Raw genomic sequence first — 16,514 nt, 5'->3', positions numbered from 1 at the left:
TGAGGGACAGTGCCCAGGCCCAGAGCCTGACCAGACCCCCCCCCCAAAAAAATAAAATAAAAATAAATAAAATACACAGAAATAATCAAAGATTGGTATTAACAGTTGAATTCTTTGATGTGGCTGAGTTCAGCTTCAAGGCTTTCTCTGTGCAGCCGTCTCTTTCCTCTGGAGGGTTTTGAACTTTCAAATGCATATGCATGAGCCTTATTGCCTTCCTACTATCACTGGTTCTCATGGCCTGGCAGAGCTGGCGAGGGGGGTAAGCAGGATCAAAGGTTTTATATCCCCATGGGGCTTATCCTGACGGGAATAGAGTCCATAGAAAGATTTTTAAATCAGGAGAAAGTCGGATTCCACAAAAACCCCTTTGGTAATAGTGTGGAATGTCCAGGAGAGTAAATGTGGGTGGAAGAAGGCAAATGTAAGGCTATTTCAGTCACCTAGGAAAGAGAGTCAATAGATTTGTGATTATCAATAATTCTCAGGTGTTATCTAAGATTTTATGGACATAGTTTATTGCTCTCTACAACCTTACAAGGCCAATGTTATCTTCATTTTATAGACTAGGAAATCAGATAAGTGATTTCTTCAAGGCTACATAGCTTGTGATTTGGGGACTAGTTTTGAATCCTGCTGTCATATTTCAGACTGTGTTGTTGGCTAACCATCTGTACCATTCTCTTCCTAGAAAAATTATAATGGAGACAAAGAAAATAGGAAGAAAGAAAGAAAAGAAAGAAGAAAAGGAAGGAAGCAAGGAAGGGAGGCAGGGAGCAAGGGAGGGAGGGAGAGAGGGAGATAGGGAGAGAGGGAGAGAGGGAGAGAGAGGAAGGAAAGAAAGAAAAAGAGGGAGGAAAGAAGGAAGAAAGAAAGAGAAAGGAAGGAATGCATGAAGGAAAAGAGCAGGAAAAAAAAGAAAAAAGGAAGGAAGGAAGGAAGGAAGGAAGGAAGGAAGGAAGGAAGGAAGGAAGGAAGGAAGGAAGGAAGGAAGAAAGGAAGGAAGGAAGGAAGGAAAAGAAAATGAAGCTGGAAAGTATAAAGGGTGGATTTTTACCCATCATTGTCTGGTAGTAACTATCACAAAAGACTCCCTTAGATCACAAGTTTGCTGACAGATCACTAGAACCTTCCACAGAAAGCATCTATACAAGGACATCTGCCCATTCCAGTGACAGACACCACTCTTGTGATTCATCATTGTGCCCAAGGATTATTGTCTCAAAGGACATTTCTGTCCTTTAAAATCTCTCAGTATTTGCTTGTGCTGTGATGATAGCTACCAGCAGGTGTCATCAGTGTGCCTCGAGCTGAACTGTACAAAAGATCTCACAGCTGCCACAAAGATTCCATTCATTAGAAAGACAAAGTGCTACAAAAATAGAACCTTCTGTGGAGCTGTGAAATCTAAGCAGAAACTCTCTTACTCATTATATACAAAGATGTTGTTTTCAAAGCAAGCTATGCAAATAAGTGATTTAATTATCATAATGACTTATTTGTGGAGGGCTGTGTCAAGCCTTTTGCTAAGTACTGTTTTTATACTTATTGTTTTTATAATGACACTATCATAGTCTGCAGTTATTGATGTGGATTTGGATACTTAGAGAAATGACTTTTTCTTTGAGGCATGGTCTCACTATATTGTTCAGGCTGAACTCAAATCCATTATGTAGCCCAAGCTGACTTCAAATTCATGCTTTTTTCTTGCCTCAACCTCCTGAGTCCTGTGATTGCAGAAGTGTATACTACTACACCCAGCTAAGTGACTTGTTCAAAGTGATTTATCGATTAATCTTCAGACATAGTCAAATAACAGTAATTAAGTAATGGAGTTGAATGGAAACTGGCCAGACCAACATACCCTTGTTCTTTCCACATCTTTGTTCTTTCCAAATCCTTTCTCCCTCATTCCCAGTTCTCAGTTACCTGGGACATTAATAGATCTTCAGTGGTGTAATCTTCTCCATTCAAGTATGGACTTGAATTTTCTAAAAAAAATTATTAAATGTACTCATCATGTGACTTATGAAATAGTAAACCCTCTATACAATACTATAAAATCATATTAAAAACAGAATCTTAGCTGGACACTGGTGGTTCATGCCTATAATCCTAGATACTCAGGAAGCTGAGTATCTGAGGATCAATGTTCTAAGACAGCCCAGTAGAAAAGTGCATGAGCCAGGTGCTGGTGTCTCATGCCTGTAATCCTAACTACTCAAGAGGCTGAGGTCTGAGGACCGAAGTTCAAAGCCAGCCCAGGTAGGAAAGTCCAATCTCCAATAAGCCACTCAGAAAGCCGGAAGTGGTGCAGTGGCTTAAGTGGTAGAACACTAGCCTTGAGCTGAAGAGCTGAGGGACAGCATTCAGGCCCAGAGTTCAAGCCCCATGACTGACAAAAAAAAAAAAAAAAAAAAAGAGAAGGAAAGCAAGGAAGGAAGGAAGGAAGGAAGGAAGAAAGAAAGAGAAAAAGAAAACTTCATGAGACTCTTGAACCAATAAATTGAGTCATAAGTCTCAATTAACCACCAAAAAGCTGGAAGTGGAGCTATGGCTCAGTGGTAGAGCACTACTAGCCTTGAGCACTAAAGCTTGGGGATAATGCCCAGGCTCTGAGTTCAAGTCCCAGATCTGGCACACACAAATCCACACACACACACACACACACACACACACACACACACACACACACACACTCATGCATGCAAATAATCTTTTTAAAAAAGCTGAAATATGTCTCCTTTGAACTTTTGCTCATTGGTCTACTTCAAGATAACTGGATATTACTCTTCAGATAAATTAAACAATGTATATTTTTCCTAGTTATTGTTGCTATCTCCATCCTTTATATTTTACGCAGTAAAGATCCCTTCTTAAAATGGTACGTCTGAAATCATCAGTCTTCTTTCTCATTTGAGTTTCATCGCTGTCTCAGGATGCTCAGGACTTTCTCCTATCTGGAGATTCCCAATAGTTGTCTACTATTAGACAACTCTGGGCCTGTATTGAACTCGCAATGAACTCAATTCTAGAATTTTCCCACATATAATGTCTGATTTCGTTTCCAGTCTCACTTATCCTATTTCTGTGCATTTGAGCCTAAGTGGGGTTTTTTTTTTTTTCCTATTTTTGTCTCTCTTTTTCTGTGGGCTCAGAGTATGTGAAACAGGGCCTTTTTTTTTTTGCTTATTTACTTTATCTTGGATTGTCTATGTTTGTTTGATGTGATGTTAGACCCCTGAGTGTAAATTTGAACCCAGGGCCTTCTCATCTTTTAAGAAGGGACATATTTCTCTTTCTTTCTTTGAAAACTTTTTTTGTCCTTCTTGTGGTAGAAGTAGGAAAAAAAGTTACAGAGTATAAAAGAAAATTTCTTAGAGTATGAAAATCCTTTCTCTCCTTCCTTCCTTCCTTCCTTCCTTCCTTCCGTTCGTTCTTTCTTTCTTTTTTCTTCTTTCTTTCCTTCCTTCCTTCCTTTCTTCCTTCCTTCCTTCTTTCTTTCTTTCATTCTTTCTTTCTTTCTCTCTCTCTTTCTTTCTTGTCCTGGGGCTTGAACTCAGGACCTGGATTATACAGAAGATCCATGCTTTAGTGTTTTGAGGAATCTCCACACTAATTTCCATGGTGATTGACTCACATTCCTAACCACAGTGCACAAGGTCTGAAGAAAAATCCTACACCATTGAGTATGATGTTTGTGGTGGATTTCACACAGATTAGAGCTGTTTTAAGTTGTCTTCATTTGTTTTCTGCCCCAGCTGGCTACTGATCTTTATCCTCAGATCTCAGCCTCCTGAGTAGCTAGAATTATAGGCTTGGCCTGGCTCTTTGTCTCAATTTCTTTATCAGTCAGATGAAGGGCAAAGTAAATATTGCCTTCTTGGAGATTTGAAGATTATGTGTATTTATGTAGAAAACTTAGAAAAGTGACTGGAAAACAGGATGCTGCCAATAAATGTTACTTGCTTTCCATGTTTTTATACCTTTTTGATCCAGTGATCCATTGGTGCCCTGGAAGCTCAGAGAGGACTGGCATAAAAAATGAAGTCTGAGAAAAAGCTCAGCTTTCTCAGCATCACTTGAAGATCCTGATGGCTGGGTCCTGAGAAAAACGGGCAGGGTTTGGACAGTGAACTCTATTGTGTAAAACCAATGTGATTGTCCTTCCCTTCCACTTCCTTATTTGTACCGTATACCTGTTTGGATACATTGTGTTTCACGTCAGTATTTTTATTGATCTAATTATTAGTAAGTTGAGGAAACTTCCGGAGTCTTCCTTGTTCAAGAATTTCCTGGGGGCAAGGCTCACTGTTTTGTGTAGCATTTCCCAGAATCCCAAAGGACTTTCCATACTTAGTTCTCCCAAGAACTGAAATAAAAAAATATGAACCAGGCTCTGAGATTCAATTTTGGAAAGATAGAGTATTGAAGGAAGTTTGGAGGGTTGTTTTACTTTAAGTGGGCAGTTTTTCCTCTTTTCTGTGTATATATTTAATTTAAAAACAATGGAATATATATGTGTATATATAATATATCATTAATTTTTATTATCTTTAAATAGTTGTACAAAGTGGCTTTAATCCAACATGTTGATTTATGAGTATATTGCATTTTGGACAGTGCTGCAATTTTTTAATGCTTAAAAATATGGAATTGAAAACAAAAAGAATATAATCATCATTCTATGCCCACCTCTGCCCTCTCTGGCATACTTAACACATTTTAGCTTTTTCTATATTTGTCTGCAGCCCTCCTTCCCTAAATGGAAGCCCTATTTCAAGTCAGTGTGTACTCTTCTGCCTGTGTTTATATAGTTTAAAATCAAATATTAAAATAAATAGCATTAAAATATATTAAATCATATTAAAATAAATAGTATTAATTTGTTCTCAAACGTAATATGCAATGACATTTTCTTTTTTTTTCTGCTTTTTTTCCCACCCACCAGTAGAGTGGGATTGAAGGGGACTTTGCTGCCTGGGATGCCAGGGAACTGCAGTCCTCAGATCTCAGTTTCCTAAGCAGTGGGTGGTGGGGAAATGGAGAGGAGTAATGGGAAGGCTAGGAACAGGTAGGGTCAGGAGCACCTGAGTGTTCCCCTTGACTTGGTACCCCCCAGGCTTTCTAAAGTCCGTTTGGTTTGATGTAAGCATGTGTTGCTCCTCTGGAAGGTCAGTGAATTACTGGGGGAGTATGCTCTTTTCTATGTAACTGAACAGATGGGGCCATAGCACAGAAAGGGGTCTGAAGAGGAGGCCCAAACAGAGCAAACTCTGCCCTAGACCTTGAATTAATCAGGGAGAAAAGGGGAACCTAACAGACAAACAGCAGAGACAGTCAGACTCTGTCCAGGCGTTGATGTTGACCGGCTTTGTGATCTGCCTCTGGGTTTTTTCCTACTGTTAGTTTTTTTCTTTTTTCCAAAATGGGGGCTGGGCTCCACGTTCTCCAAGTGGGTGCCCTTGGGTGGGTGCCCTCTGTCTTTCTCCTGTTGGTAAAGTCAGGCATGCAGTCTTTTAAAAGAGAACTGTCTTGCCTTGCGCTCCTCTTGTGAGTAGGCCTGGGAGCTCAAGTTGATGGAGAAGTCCCAGAGTGATGCCAACATTCCCATTGTACTTGAGCTGGGAGATCTTCAGTATCAGATGCTTGCCAGTGGCAGAGCAGCCTGGGGGACCGGGAGAGGCAGCCTCTCGCCTCCCTGCTCCCACATCCATGCCACCTTACCATGGGACCATTTCCACAGAAAGCAATTTCCTAATCTTCCCAGGAACGGTAGTCCTTTTCCTTTTCATCTTCCTACAGCATCACCAGTTTTGTAACAACACACCATGACGAGCAATACCATAATGGGAGACTGGGATGAAGAAGCGAGATTTTAGGGGACCAGGAGACCCAATGTGGTTCCTACTGTCAGATCCTGGAATCCCAATAATGAGTATTTTTACTGAATTTAGTACAGGGCAAGGAGACTAAAGATACGTGCAAAGGCTAGGGTTATAATCATAAACATGAAGCATAGTTTGTATACAAGTGACCACTGACTTCCTTATCTTAGGAAGTGGAGGGAAGCAATAAATATTCCAGCCTTAGTACAGATTCTCATCTTACCTCCAAGGTTTAAGCTATTAGTGTCCAAACAGCTGTAACTTAAACACACACTTAGGGCAGTAGTTTTTACTTCTGTTTGTCTGACGTTTCCTGGGCACAGTTCTTAGCCTTCTGAATGCTGTCAGAGATGGCATTCGGATCTCTTAACTCTTTCTAGGCCTTACAGCTCAGCTCCAGGGGTTCTCACAAGTTTATTTACTTTTTTTTTTTTTTTGGCCCTGGTGAGACAGGTAAGAGCCAGAACCCTAGTGTGAAGTAGGGCAATCAGACGTTCGTAGGTTCAAGGGAATGAGCTTTTCAGTTCTTCTGATTTAGGCAATTTTGAAGATATTAGATCTAACTGTGGTCCCTTCCTCCCTCCCTCCCTCCCTCCCTCCCTCCTTCTTCTTCCTTCCTTCCTTCCTTCTTTCCTTCCTTCCTTCCTTCCTCCCTCCCTTCCTTTCTTCCTCTCTCTCCCTCCCCCTCTCTTCCTTCTTTCCTTCCTTTTTCTTCCTTCCTTCCTTCCTTCCTTTTTCTTTCTCCTTCCTTCCTTCCTTCCTTCCTTCCTTCCTTTCTTTCTTTCTTTCTTTCTTTCTTTCTTTCTTTCTTTCTTTCTTTCTTTCTTTTTCTTTCCTTCCTCCTTCCTTTTTTCCTTCCTCACCCTTCTCTCCTCCCCTTCCACCTTCCCTTTCTCCTTCCACCCTTTTCTGTCCCTCCCTCCCTCCCTCCCTCCCTCCCTTCCTTCCTTCCTTCCTTTCTTCCTTCCTTCCTTCCTTGCTTGCTTTTTCTTTGTTGAGACTAATCCCAGGATCTCACACATACTAGGCACTGAGATACACTTAAAATAGCCTTGGCACACATTTTACTACAAAAGATCTATGTGTTCTTTTTATTTAATTTGTAAATTAGACTAAACAACCCACGCAGACATTACGGACTCTATAAGAATTGTTTTTTTATATATCTTAAAGCAAAACAACTTTTCTAATTCTTTTTTTTGTGGGGGGGCAGGGCTGGTCCTGGGGCTTTAATTCAGGACCTGGTCACTGTCCCTGGTTTGTTTGTTTTTTTGGTTGGTCGTGGGGCTTCAACTCTGGGTCTGGGCGCTGTCCCTCAACTCTTCAGCTCAAGGCTAGTGCTCTACCAGTTGAGCCATAGCTCCACTTCTGGCTTTCTCTGTCTATGTGGTGGTGAGGAATTGAACCCAGGGCCTCATGCATGCAAGACAAGTACTCTATCACTGAGCCACCTTTCTAGTCCATGTCCCTGGGTTTTTATACTCAAGGCTAGCATTCTACTACTTGAACCACAGCTCCACTTCTGGCTTTTTTGTTTTGTTTTGTTTGTCTTAGTGGCTAATTGAGATTAGAGACTCACAGACTTTCATGTCTGGCTTTGAACCACAGTCCTCACAGTGCAACACCATACACACAGATTTCTGATGGCACCATGAGTCACTGGCACCTGGTTTTTCTAATGTGTGTGTGTGTGTGTGTGTGTGTGTGTGTGTGTGTGTGTGTGTGTGTGTGTGTGTGTGTGTGTGTGTGTGTGTGTTGGTCCTGGAGTTTGAACTCAAGGCCTGGGTGCTGTCCCTGAACTTCTATGCTCAAGGCTGGCACTCTAGTGCCACAACTCCACTTCTGGCTTTTCAGTGGTTAATTAGAGATAAGAATCTTATAGACTTTCTTGCCTTGGCTGGCTTCAAGACACGATCCTTAGGAGCCTTCTTAGTAGCTAGGATTACACCAGTACCCAGCTTCTGCCCAAGATTCTTAAGAGCCTGTCTCTTTCCTCGCTTGCAGTGGCTACTGGAGCTGTTAATCTAGACTAAGGTGTATGCCCCTGATCAAGAAGGTAGTGATAGCCTGGCACCAGTGGCTCAAGTTTGTTAATTCTAGCTATTCAGGAAGCTGAGATCTGAGGATTGTGGTTCAAAACCAGCCAGGCAGGAAAGTCTGTGAAACTCTTATCTCCAACAAACTACTCAGAAAATGCCAGAAGTGGTTCTGTGGCTCAGTGGTAGAGAGCTAGCTTGAGCACAGAGAGGCTCAGGGACAGTGCCCAGACTCTAATATATATATGTATATATATTAGAGAGAGACAGGAAAGAGGAATTATTTCTTTTTCTTTATATGGAAAAACAATCATTGAATTGCTTGTGACAATGCTGTTTGCTGGAGGAGAAAAGAAGGAAGCTATATCAATTTCCTAGGGTTGGCATAACAAAGTATCACAATCTTGGATGACATAAAACAGCAGGAATTTATTTTCATAATTCTATAGACTAGAAGAAGTTTAAGGTCAAGGTGTTGGCAGGGCTGGCTCTTTTAGGGCTTCTGAGGAATTGGTTTTATGTATGTCTCCTAGCTTTAGATGGTTTCTAGAAATCTTCAGTGTTACTTGCTTTGTAGATACATCTTTCTGATTCCATTCACATGGCTATTTTCCCTCTACATGTAGAGACTCAGATTGTCTTCTTCTTATCAGGACATAAATCATTAGATTAGGGCCTCTCTACTCTAAGTTGATATCACTTTAGCTTGATTACATTCGCAAATATCATATTTCAAGATCCAGTCACATTTGCTCACTCTGACATGAATTTGGGAAACTCTGTTCAATCTAGTATGTTGAGTCAGGAAGAGGGAAAATTTTCATGACATCTTTTCTGCCCTGAGTCCTGTCACTCTGGGTGAAGGGAAACAGTTCAGATTCATCCTGAACTTCCTAGAAATAGGAGCCCAAACATTTTCTTTGTCCTCAAATTCGTTTGAGTTTGGTTTCTATCAATTAAAACTGAAAAAAGTCCTGACCAATGTAGCAGTGAATTTAAAACTAGAAAAAAAATTAGTCCAGGGCTTTAGAACTGAAAATGTACATTATCTTTCTCTATTCCTCTTCCTATAATCATTAACACAACTCAATATCAATATTTTACGGCGTTACCTACAGGGTCTTCTCTGAGAGAGAAAAAGGTGGGGGAGAGAGGGAGAGAGAGACAAGAAATGACAGAGAGAGACAGAGACAGAGAGACAGAGAGACAGAAGGACAGAGAGAGACAAAGAAGTAAAAACTTGATTTACTTTCCCCTTTTGCCTAATTGGATGAAAATATCCAGGAATATCCCTTGGTCTCCAAGAACTTGGGATACAAAAAAAAACGGAGCCAGATTTGGAGCTGGCCTTTGCACCTATAGGGACAAAGGTGAAGTGGAAGTTTGATTCATAGCGTGATTCGTTCTCTATCTTTCTGTGCTCAGTACAGTGCCAGACATTTGGTAAAGGCTTAATAAATGTTGACAGGCAGAAGGAAGTTGCAGGTGCATAGCGTTTATCATGGAAAATTCAGGACAACTGAAAAGATACAATCTGAGCCTGTGAGGTTGCCGCAAGTGTAGTTGGGGAGATAATACACTCTGGGCTCTGTTGCTTCCTTTCTGAAGAGGGGCTGGCAGGGGAGGAACACAGGAAAGGGGATGATGTTTCTTGCTAACTCGCCATCTGGCTTCCTTGCCTGGCGCTTTTTGGGTTCCTGCTTGTGGGCCAAGGGACCAATGGTGACCTCTCTCTTGGGTCTCTGCCTTCTCCTCCCTCCCTCCTGCCTGCTCCTGCCAGACTCCCTCAGAGACTGCTCTTGGGGAAGAAGCTTTCCTGGATGTTAGCGAGAGCCTTCTGCAGAGGCCCCTGTCCCGCCTACGACCTCCTGGTCCACTGCGGCTTGGATGTTCCTGGCAGCCCTGAGGCCAGACTTAATGGCAGTGTCGATCCAGGCATGGGGCAGGGAGGTATGCTCGCCTGCAAAGTAGATGCGGCCCTCTGTCTGGAAGAGCGGCTTGGAATAGTCCACGAACTGGTAAGGTGTGAACTCCGAAAAGGCACCGAGGGAGAGGGGGTCCAGCGACCAGTGCTTGATCACCGAGGAAGGACACAGGCGCTGCAGCTCCTCCTTGGGTATCTGGTGCACAGCCGCCAGATCGTCCAGGACAGTGTCTACCAACTGCTTGGGCTTCATGGCGGTGAGGAAGGAGGAGTCGTCGTCCACCGTGTAGGAGGCCAGCAGGACGCCCTTGCCCCCCGGGAAACGGTGGCTGGGGTAGTAGATGTAACGCGAGGGCCGGTCGGTGATGGAGGCTCCTCCCCGGATACCGTCGCGTTCCCAGAAGCGCTCATTGCAGGCCAAAACCACCTTGCTGGCGCTGGTGTAATGTATGGAGCGCAGCGCGTCTCTCTTCTCCGGGGACAGTGGTGGCTGGAAGTCGATGAGCCGCGTGGCCTTGGCGGAGGCAGAGATGATGACATAGTCAGCGGTGAGGTTGTGCAGCTCTGAACTCGGCCCATCCGTGTGGTACAAAACTCGGACCTCAGGCCCAGCCCTCACCACCCTTTCCACCTTGGCCCCCAGATGGATGGTGCCAGGCTTCAGGCTGGCACTGAGGGCATTGGGGAGCTGGTCTAAGCCACCGGTGATCTCGAAAAATCTGCAGGGGCGAAGAGAAGAGGAGAGGTGGATGACAGCTAGCTTCATTGCTAGTTTCGCTGCTAGTCTAAAAGGAGAGGGAACTAGCTCCCTGCACGCTGGGCTGAACACTTCTTACATTGCTAGCTTGTGTGTGTGTGTGTGTGTGTGTGTGTGTGTGTGGTGTGTATGTGGGGGGCAGTCCTGGGCTTGAACTCAAGGATTGGGTGCTGTCTCTGAGCTTGTTTTACTCAAAGCTAGTGCTCTTGCACTTGAGCCACAGATCCACTTCTGGCTTTTTGGTGGTTAAATGAAGTTAAGAGTCTCACAAACTTTCCTGCCATGATCCTCAGGTCTCAGCCTCCTGAGTAGCTAAGATTACAGGTGTGAGCCACCAGGGCCCAGCTCTGTTCTGCCTTCTCAATTAATGACTCAGAGAGAAGCAACTTTCCCAAGATCACATGGGCAGTCTCTAGCATTGGAGCCCACGCACTCAGTCATACAGCAATTCTGCTTCTCAGGAGTCTTACAACCCCAGGTCTGGAGTCAGACCTCAGTCCAAGTCCATGTTGTATGAACATGGGTAAGTTAACACCTCATACCTTTACTGGAGAACTGGCACAGAACAATAGAAAGGATTGATCCAAAGGATTAAATGGGATAGTTCCTGCTAAGTGCTTGGCACACAGTACATAGTTGATAAATCAGTGTTGGGAAAAAGAATCATCCTGGCACCAGGTTAGCTCACTCGTCACTTTTGGAGAAGATGCTAGCACTCCGCAGGGACTCCAGAAAGGACTTGTAGTATCCACCGTTCTCATTCATCAGATCCCCGATCAGTCTCACTGCTTCTGCGCTCAGCATCCCTTCCTTCAGCAGGTAAGCCTGTGGGTGGGAGAGGGGTGCCCGAGGTGGGAGTGTGGGGATAGAGGAAAGGGCTTTAGTGGGGTCTGGGCCTGGTGAGGGTGAGCACTTTCAGGGGAGTCCTCCTGGTCATCAGGAGACAAAGGCTTTGGCAGTGAGAGTATCCTGCTCTCTCAGGGGACTGCTCAGAACCCACCAGCCCACCTCCATCTCGGGACATCTTTGTCTTACCTTGGTGGAGTAGGAATCATAAAAGGACAGCAGGTGGCTGCAGTTGAATGTGTTTAGACCTCGCTTGAGCTGCAGAAGGGAAGGAAAGGTACTACCATCAAGTGGAGCCTGAGGACTGCCAAGATCAGCCAGGCTGCTGTGGAGAAGGCCACGAGGAATGGAAGAGGGAACAGGTTAGATTCCAGGCCAGGACTCTTGGATTCTCTGGATGATGTCCCTTGAAGAGTTGGAAGCAAGGAAGCACTAGGAGAACCTAGCTCCAGGTATTTCTACATGCCCCTTACTCCCTCCTCCCCACCCCCAATTATCTCTTTTTCATTCAAAGACCTTTTAGAAACTAAGTTTAGGGTACCACAGATCTTCAATGTGACTCAGAAGGACTGAGTTATTCTAAAAGATTGTCTGATCTACTATTCCCCTTGGCCCCTAATTCTGATCAAGTACTAGGCCATTGGCCCACCCAGGGACAGGAGAAGAGAAGGGACTGGAGGAGGGATTGAGGGTAGTAATATTGTTATGGGATGTTAGAAGGAAGAGCACCAAGCAGGGGACCTGTAGCCATTCACCAGTTGGCAGGGGACTTTAGGTCAGACCCTCTTCCTTCTAGTCCTAGCTGGGATAATGCAGTAGGCACCTTCATGATGGATTGGTGGAAGAGATCCATAGCACTCTTGCCCTTCTCTGTGGCTTTCACAGAATAGCCCAAGAGCCCTGGATTGGCTTTGACCTCCCATTCACGATAGCGATGTCCGTTGAAAAGATACCAAGTGTTGTTGTCAGATTGGATGAACTTGTTCAACTTCAAGCCAAACTTCTTGATGAAGAAATGGGCCAGCCTGGAGCAGAGACAGACACAATGTTGCCCGCCCTTTCCATCCCTCTCCCCCCCCCCCCTCCTTGTTTCTGCTGGCTTCGCAGTGGAATGTACTTCCAGGAAACCAGTTTCTTCTTGTGCCCAGGGAACTTAGACTAATTACTCTTGCAACTCAGATCTCCTTTTCCTCTTGCAGTAAGCATTTATTTCCTTTTTGAATTTCTGTTTTGTCCTGGGGGACATAGAGGGTGAGGGGTGTTCACACATCACTGAATTAAGATCCTTTAGGAAATACTAATTTGTAAGTATGGATAGTAGACATACAGTCCTTTTGTTTCAGATGTATTTCTAAGGAAGTTTGAGGTCACATTCAGTGATTCTAGTTTGGGCTAGTTAGGTTGGTTTTTTCTTTCAGTGATTTGGAGAGAAACCTGTGTTTAATTTACATTAAAACACACATACACACAAAAAGAGGATACCAGCCAGGAGATCTTTTTGGATTAGAAGTCTGAACACCAGACAAAAAATGGCTGGGGGCTGGTCATATGATTTGATCTTAAGGAGAAGCTCTGTCACTTTCTCCTAGGTGAAACATGGGTAAACCACTTAATATTTCTGAGCTCAGTTTCTTGATTCATAAACGAGAGGAGGAGAATCAAAATATATGGTTGTTAGATACCTGTAGCTCATGCCTATAATCCTAGCTACTCAAGAGGCTGAGATTTTAGGGTTATGGTTTAAAGCCAGTCCAGGTAGACACATGCATGAGATTTTTCTCTCCAATTAACTAGCAAAAAAAGCTGAAAGTGGAGGTTTGGCTTAAGTGTAGAGTGAAGTATTGAGTGAAAAAGCAAAGGGAAAGCTTGAGGTCCTGAGTTCAAGCCCTAGTGTGGGCACAAAAATAGTATCATCTGTCTGTCTGTCTGTCTGTCTGTCTGTCTGTCTATCTGCCTGCTGCCTGTCTGTCTGCCTACCTGCTTATAAGGCTGTGAAGATCAACAACCCTATAATTACTATAAAATGACAAATAATATAAATCTAATGCTTAGTACAGAGCCTAGCAGAAAGTTAACACTCAACAAATAATAATTAATAATAATAACTGACATATAAGAAACTGCTCATTGTTTAATGCGCTAATGGTAATGATTATAGTTGTTAGTTCTTATGAGATCCTAGGCCCCGAGCCTTGTTCTCGTCTGTTAGGTGGGGGATCAGGCATTAGTCCTGACTTCGAGTGGAATCATCTGACACAGGGAATCTGAAAGGGCTTTGACATGATGGTGTCAGGTACCCTCCCACCTCTTCCTCTTCCCATGTGCCCTTTGCTCCAGCCCTCTTCTCAGACTTACCTGTGGGATTTTGGAATTCTCATTGCCCCCAGATCATAGTACCAGCCCTCCTCCTTGTTCCTGAATGTGAACACTCGACCTCCAATGCGGTCACTGGTCTCTAAGATGGTTACCTAGAGGCCAGAGAAGGTGCTGTCATCTCAGAGACCTGCTATTCCTTCTCCCCAGCCTCTGCTCTTTAACTCCACATGGCCACATGCTCTGGCCTGAAATCCCCATCACCAGGTCCCAGTCATGCAGGATAACTGCTGAGGCTGTTGCTTCCAGGAGAGCTCCAGGTGGGCCAGGAGAGGGTACCTCTCATTTCTTGGCCCCACCTACTAGCACAGCTCTTCACTTTGTGAGGACACAAATAGCAGTTGGCCATGACTTAGGGTTGAAGGGCATTGGAGACCCAGTGGGTTATCTGTAGTTGGCCAAAAGTTGACTGTCACTCTACTTTTTCTTTTACAATACAAGGAAGAAAATGGGAGTAAATGACTCGAACCCCTTCAAGGATGTCTCACCTGGTGGCCAGCATCTTGTAGGGTCTTTGCTGCTGACAGGCCTGACATGCCAGCTCCCACTACAATCACATGCTTGGGCAGTGGGGAGGAGTGAAGGCCGCCCCGGGCTGTGGCTAATAAGGACTCATACTCCGGGTCCTGAAAGCACTTGGCCAGGTCCTCAAAGTAGGCCAGGCAGCTGGAGGTGGCCAAAAGAAGCCCCAAGATCAGAATTCCTGGGGGCAGACAAAATCATGGTTGTTAGCTTTCTGGGGCCCAGGCTCTAGACTCTGCCTTCTCTGTGCAGGATGGGTATAGCTGCATGCATCTGTGAGTTGTTAGAGCTATGTGTTGCAAGTATGTGGTTACAGATGGGTATATTTGTGACTTTGTGGAGATGAGTGTGATATGTGGGGTATGTATGTATGTATGTATATATATATATATATATATATATATATATATATATATGTACTGTGTTTGTGTAAGAGAGAGAGGGAGAGAGGGAGAGAGGGAGGGAGAAGAAGGGAAGAAGGGAGAGGAAGGCATAGTCGCATGGAGGATGGGGAATGGGGGAGTAACCTGTGGTAAGTGAGCAGTCCTATTGTTCTTTGGCCTCCTGGTGCTCCCCCAAAGTTTCTAGGTTTTGACTATGACACTAAGATCAGAAACCATTGCTCTTATTGTTGATCACTACCTTGCAACATGTCCCAAGGCACTTGATCATCTTCTGTACAATGAAACATCCTGATGTACAAATTCACCTGAGAGTTTGACAGTGTCACCTGCCCCTAAGTGGGAAGGGCAGAAACTGTATACACTGTACTCTTTCTAGTAGCTCTAGTTTTTTAGGGGGGTGGATGGGGGGGATTCTGATCTTTGTACATGTGGCACAGCTGGAGCTTCCAGAAGGAAGGGGGCACCTGCTGAAAAGATACAGGAAATCCATCTGGCTCCCAGTGCAAATCTTTCTCAATGCCAAGAGAATGTTCCACTGGGACAAACCCTCAGAAAACAGGAGAGGGGTGACCAAGCCTGGAGAAATGACTCCTCAAACCACATTTCACTCTCCATCCCCAGACCTACTTCAACCCTCCACCCAACAAATGTTCCCACTTCTTTGAGAGGTCACCATATCCATCTCAGCCCCCATGTCCTTCTCCTTGAATGGCCCTAACCTCCAGACTTATTTTCCAGACCATCTCCATTCTATCAAGTAACTTTTTTTTTGCTAGTTCCAGGGTATGAACTCAGGGCCTGGGCTGTCCCTGAGCCTCTCTGTGCTCAAGGCTAGTTCTCTACCACTTAAGCTACAGTACAACTTCAGGCTTTTTTCTGAGTAGTTTATTAGAGATAAGAGTCTTATGGACTTTCCTGAACTAGATCCTCAGATCTCAGACCCTTGAGTAGCTAGGATTACAGGTATGAACCACTGGTGCCCAGCTATCAAGTCATTTTTAACACCTCCAACTCATCCCTGGTCCTCAGTCCAGATCCAACCCAGTCTCAGTTCTCTTCTGGCATGGCCCTCTACTCAAGACTTGTCCTCAGACCCAGCCCAAATCTCTTGACTTGTATCCCTCTCTCCAACTGGGTTGCTTGCCTCATTTTGGTATCCAACATATCTTTCCTCAGCTTCTTCTTGCTCAGATCTAGAGGAGTGCTGTCACTTACCGGTCATCTTGGCCATGGCTCTGCAGCTCATGCTGAGATCCAAACAGTTGTCCCTCTATTTATGAGAAACCAGCTTCACTTCAGCAGTAATTGGCCCTTATCCCACCAATCTGCCCCTGGTCCTATTGGCTGGATCAAGCAGAGTAGCCCTGCCCTCAAGGCCTGGTCTGTCAGGTGAGATGCCTGCAGTAATTGACTCCACCCTCAGCCTCACCTTCTGATCCTTCTAGGTAATGCTTCTTTTTCCAACCCAGACCTTAGCTCCCATTAAATGGGGAGAAGGGGTATGGGAGCACATGGGCCATCCAACAGCAGCTGTGATCACCTCCCAGATATGTTGAAGGCTGGGTTATACACTCAGCATTTGAGCTCCCAGTGTAGGCCAAAGCTTCAGATGGAGGATCTTCCTGTTCCCACTGTTCTCTACTGTGGATCCTTCTGTTTTACTGTGAGTCTGTCCATAGCAGAGATCTGTCCAGTAGCTTCGTGGAAGGGCACATTGTCCCAATATTTTCCAACCAGGAGTAGTACAATGATGGGAGACAAGGC

General features: G+C 44.5%; 1 protein-coding gene across 1 annotated transcript; it reads right to left on the bottom strand.

The window, feature by feature from the left end:
* Positions 1-8,333: 8,333 nt before the first annotated feature.
* On the bottom strand, positions 8,334-16,050 carry LOC138803447 (L-amino-acid oxidase-like). Its single transcript, XM_069987479.1, has 7 exons — positions 15,966-16,050; positions 14,313-14,527; positions 13,807-13,919; positions 12,275-12,476; positions 11,641-11,709; positions 11,294-11,430; positions 8,334-10,567 (listed from the first exon to the last, which is right to left on the bottom strand). The coding sequence occupies exons 1-7, from the start codon at positions 15,994-15,996 to the stop codon at positions 9,748-9,750; spliced, it is 1,587 nt and encodes a 528-aa protein (XP_069843580.1). The 5' UTR covers positions 15,997-16,050; the 3' UTR covers positions 8,334-9,747.
* Between the last annotated feature and the right edge of the window lie 464 nt (positions 16,051-16,514).

The sequence above is a fragment of the Dipodomys merriami genome, unplaced genomic scaffold (assembly GCF_024711535.1).
Source record: "Dipodomys merriami isolate MVZ:Mamm:240054 unplaced genomic scaffold, mDipMer1.0.p SCAF_34, whole genome shotgun sequence".
Classification (NCBI taxonomy): Eukaryota; Metazoa; Chordata; class Mammalia; order Rodentia; family Heteromyidae; genus Dipodomys; species Dipodomys merriami.
This window is presented reverse-complemented; position numbering and strand designations above follow the sequence as displayed.